This window comes from Engraulis encrasicolus, chromosome 13 (genome assembly GCF_034702125.1).
Source record: "Engraulis encrasicolus isolate BLACKSEA-1 chromosome 13, IST_EnEncr_1.0, whole genome shotgun sequence".
Taxonomy (NCBI): domain Eukaryota; kingdom Metazoa; phylum Chordata; class Actinopteri; order Clupeiformes; family Engraulidae; genus Engraulis; species Engraulis encrasicolus.
Genome location: NC_085869.1, coordinates 37,672,996 through 37,677,995, shown reverse-complemented (window position 1 = coordinate 37,677,995; position 5,000 = coordinate 37,672,996). Strand labels below are relative to the sequence as shown.

Genomic DNA, 5,000 nt, shown 5'->3' with positions numbered 1-5,000 from the left:
TGGCTTCGCATGTGCTGCATTGAACGTGCTGGGATTGATTGGCTGAAAGATGATTTCATTGTCATTTCCTTCTCTTATAGGAAGTGTGGTGAACCTGGGGTGGATTCCAAATGCAAACTCCTGTCCTCACTTGCCTCCTTGTGGCCTCCTGATGACGTCACCGACAACAGGATTTTATTTCAATATCTCACAAAAGCTCGATTCTAAGGTCATTTTCTCATTTCAAAAGTGATGGTCAATGAATATAGTCCCCCAAAAATTGTTGTGGCTAGGAAACGTAATTGTTTTCTCCATGTAGGCGGGGTGTCAGCGAAACGCAAGGCCACAAGCACAGACCGAAAAGGGAGTCCCCGTATTGGAATCCACCCCTGATGTGCTGGCCGTAGTTTTTGTAGCTTATTGATGATGTTATTTCCTGCTCTTACAGGAAGTGTGGTAAACCTGACGTGCTGGGCGTGGTTTGGCTACAGCGACATGAGTCCCGTGCTGTACTGGATCAAAGGAGACCGTTTCATAGAGGACATGGACCAGACGCGCATCCGAGAGAGTGACATGAGGTAGAAACACACACACACACGCACACACACACACACACACACACACACACACACACACACACACACACACACACACACACACACACACACACACACACACACACACACACACACACACACAAGCACACACACACATGAGCACACACAAATGAGCGCACACACACACACGAGCACACATCTCTCTCTCTCTCTCTCTCTCTCTCTCTCTCTCTCTCTCTCTCTCTCTCTCTCTCTCTCTCTCTCTCTCTCTGACCACCCCTCTCTCTCTATCTGACCCCCGACCCCCTCTCTCTCCCATCCCCCATCACTGACTGTTTGTACTGATGTGAGTGACTCTTCATCAGATAGTCGTCTATAGGAACACTACACCTCTGTTTCCCAGCACTCCTTCCCCTCCCTCTCTCTTTTACACGCTCTCTTTCCTCACTCCCTCTCTCTCCACTCTTTTATTCTCTCTCTCAATCTCATACCTCCTCCATTCCCTTTTCTCTCTATCTATCTCTCTCTCTCTCCCTCCATCTCTCCCTTTCTCTTTCCAACTCTTGTTCTGTTTCCATGGTACCCACTATAAAAAGCTCCATGATGGACTCTGAAACGCCTCTCTCTCTCTCTCTCTCTCTCTCTCTCTCTCTCTCTCTCTCTCTCTCTCCCTCTCTCTCTCTTTCACGCATACACACACATATCCTCACCTTAACATCTTTGTGGGGCCCTCCCATCGACAACCATTTATATTAACCCTAAACTGTCAGCGAGGAAATGCTTTTTACTTTTACTTTTACCAGTAAAAACACAACTACCAACAAAAACACTTCATTTATTGGGCCACTGCTTGATTTATGGGGTTTTATGTGGATCACACACACACACACACACACACACACACACACACACACACACACACACACACACACACACACACACACACACACACACACACACACACACACACACACACACACACACACACACACACACACGTGCATCTCTCTCTCTCTCTCTCTCTCTCTCTCTCTCTCTCTCTCTCTCTCTCTCTCCCTCACACATAATGCATCTCTCTTCCTGTCCTGCCAGGCTGGTTCAGGAGCACCTGGGTGAGAAGGAGGTGTCTATCTCCCTCACTATAGACTACCTGGAGGAGGAGGACCTGGGAAATTACTCCTGCTACGCAGAGAACGCCGTCGGGAAGAGATACGCTAGCGTCATCATCACCAGGAGAGGTATATTTGCACACATACACGCACACACACACATATGCACACGGCCACAAGCACACATGCACCCGCACCCGCACAGGCATACACACACGCACACGCACGCTGGCACGCTCGCACGCATGTACGCACACAAAGGGAATGCTATACAGGTGCCTGTACGATGGTAGTCTTGACTTAATTGTTCCCTGCACGTGCATTTTAGGCAACGTTGAAGGGGTATACTGCAGTAATGTGTGGGTCCAGGTATATGTCACTAACTCTAATTGTCAGCATGGAAAGTTAGTAAACTCCCTCACGATACATCATATACTGTGGATATCCTATGGCGTGAGCCTCGGCCTCCTGTAACAGGTAGGGGGGCGCACATTTGCAAGCGGCGCCCCCATTTACAAACCATTACCCTGAGGAGTTAGCTGTACACCACCAAGCAGACCAAGACACAAAAGTTGGGGTTTAAACAGGATCGTTATTTATTAATTTAAGCCAAGACCCCCTCTTCTCCCCAGGCAGGAGCAAGTTCTCTCAGTCCATGATTTCCTCCCCCATAGATCACCATATCCTGGTCGCTTGTTCAAGGGCTCGTCAGGAGCAACAGTCTCTCCATTGCGTGGGTAGAGTCATCACTTTGCCACAGGCTGACAAGCAGAGGACAGTTATGAACAACCAGCGGGCCTCACGAAAGTTGGAGTTCTATACTACCAAATGCAGAGTCACTGTTGTACAGTCAGTGCTGACGCTTTATTCCAGTTTCATACGTGAAGAGTTTTGTTATCACAATAGTGCAGCACACCATCACAATAAACCCAGTTGCACACCATACACCCCAAAGCGTTGGCACAGCAATCAAGACCAGCAATCTGCGCGGGTGGAACATCGGCGGTCTCCACTTATGGCGGGGGTAGACAAGTCTATGGTGAGGCCCAGTAGAGGAGGAGAGAAATCAGGAGCGAGCGTGTGAGAGAGGGGGAGAAGGAGAGAGACAGCGAGAGCGAGGAGGAGAGGTAGGTTGCCCTTCCTGGGGGGGAGGGGTGAGCTTTAACTTGAAGTGCCACAATATAAACAAATGGGTCCAGGCTACGGAATTCACTTAACTTTCAGTTTCCTCGTGTCATTCACTCCTGCACCGAGGTCACACTTCCTTGGTATCCCTGCAGGTTGCCAGGTCCAAAACCTTAGGAACGTCTTCATACGGTTCCGCCTCCATCCTGGCTCCGGCCGGTTAACGGCATGGCATCCCCTCGGTCCGGCAGTTGCATTTGCCGGCCACACTGGTCTCCACCGGCTTCCAGTGCTCGCTCGCCACCTCTCGTTGCGTTCTCGTCCCCTGGCGTTCTCTCACATCTCGACATATCTGTGAATTAAAAAGTGTTGCCCCAACCCATCTGCTCCCATAGTCAATCACTGTGCATTAAAAACAATCCTGTTGTCATCCCATGTTCCGTCACCTAGAAATGTCCATTGGAAACAACGTTTTTTTTTTTGTTTTTTTTCCTCCCCTCCCCCTCAGATTCATGTCACCCCCATGTGACACTCCTATGCTGGAGTTTGCTATGAGGTCACAAGTTCAAGCACCAAGCTGAACCATGCAGGACGACCTCTGTTACAGAGCTGCACCTAACCTTAGTTTACAACGAACCCATCTGCAACTCACACTGCTAAAGATATTTGAAGAGTTCAGATGCAAAACCCCCTAACTCCATTTCTGAAGACCTGCACTTCTATATTTTTAGAGAACCCCATTGTTGGTTTGGTTTACATTCATGTACTTGATAATACATATAAATAGTTATATTACATAAATAAAATAAAAGAAAATGTAATTTTGATTTGTATTAAATAAAAATAAATTAAGATTATTTTCTGAAAAGGCACTTAGGGGGTTTTGCATCTGAACTCTTCATTTTAAAACATTATACTCAACTCGTTTCCAGGCCTGAATATCCCCCCACACACACACGCACACACACACACACACTCACATCTCCATTTCTCTATTTATGGATACCTCTGTCTCTCCCTTGGCTCTGCTTCTATTCGAGAGCTCCTCTCTCCTGCTCCTCACCTCTGTTTCAGAACTTCAACACCTCCCACCCCCTCCCCTCCCCCTGTCTCTCCCTCTCTCTTTTTCAGCCAGAGCCCATAAAGTCTCGGTCGTGTTTATTTATGACAGGCATGAAAAAGGAGATGCCAAAAGAGAGATGGAGTTGAGAGGCCGCGAGAGAGATGGACTGTAGAGACGGCAAGAGAGAGAGATGGTTAGAAGAGTAAAGAGACGGGAAGAGAGAGAGAGAGAGAGAGAGAGAGAGAGAGAGAGAGAGAGAGAGAGAGAGAGAGAGAGAGGGGGGGAACAGGAAATTAAATGGGCAATGGGATAGACAGACAGAGCTGAAAGGAAAGGGAGGGAGAGAGTAAGAGGGAGAGGGAGGGAGGTAGAGCGGAGAGAGATATGAATGCAATTGATGAAAGGAATGCAGAGGAGGAGAGTGCGGGAATTCAGGAGACAGGAAGAGGAAGAGGAGGAGTGAGAAAGAGATTAATGGGATGGGCAAAGAGAGGAGGAAGAGACAAAGAGTGGTGGAAAGGAGGGAGGGAGAGAGGAAGCTAGAGAGAGATGAACACAATGGAGAGGCAGGAAGAGAGACAGATGGGGAGAGAGAGGGATAATGAGAAAGAGAGGAAAATGAATGGAAAGCACAAAGGGGAAGAAGGAAGATGGATAGAGACAGAGAGATGAAAGACGAGAGGAGGGGGTGAATGTGAATACAAGATGGAAGAAGAGAGGAGGGGTGAATATGAAAACACAGGGCTCAGGGAAAGTGAGGGAGAAGAGAGACAGAGCTGGAAGGAGAGAGAGAGGGAGGGGAATAGAGAGGACTTAAAGAGAAATGAAATGAAAAGAGAGGAAGGAGAGAGAGAGGGAGGGGAATAGAGAGGACTTAAAGAGAAATGAAATGAAAAGAGAGGAAGAGATAGAATGGAGTCGGAAAGGGAGGCCATTTTTATGAATTAAACTTCAGAGCAAAGATAAATAGAGTGAGCACACACACGCACACACACACACACTGATTCTAGCGTGTGAGACTAACGTGTGTGTGTGTGTGTGTGTGTGTGTGTGCGTGTGCGTGTGCGTGTGCGTGTCTGTGTCTGTGTCTGTGTCTGTGTCTGTGTCTGTGTCTGTGTCTGTGTCTGTGTCTGTGTGTGCGTGTGCGTGTGCGTGTGCGTGTGCCTG

At 48.1% G+C, this 5,000-nt stretch overlaps 1 protein-coding gene across 1 annotated transcript in view; it reads left to right on the top strand.

Annotated features, from left to right (window-relative positions):
- Positions 1-5,000, top strand: part of il1rapl1a (interleukin 1 receptor accessory protein-like 1a) — a 77,770-nt gene that overhangs the window by 66,000 nt on the left and 6,770 nt on the right. Inside the window, exons 6-7 of the mRNA XM_063212899.1 lie at positions 428-557; positions 1,629-1,774. Of these exons, the coding sequence (XP_063068969.1) occupies positions 428-557; positions 1,629-1,774 (276 nt within the window). The remainder of the gene's footprint in view (positions 1-427; positions 558-1,628; positions 1,775-5,000) is intronic.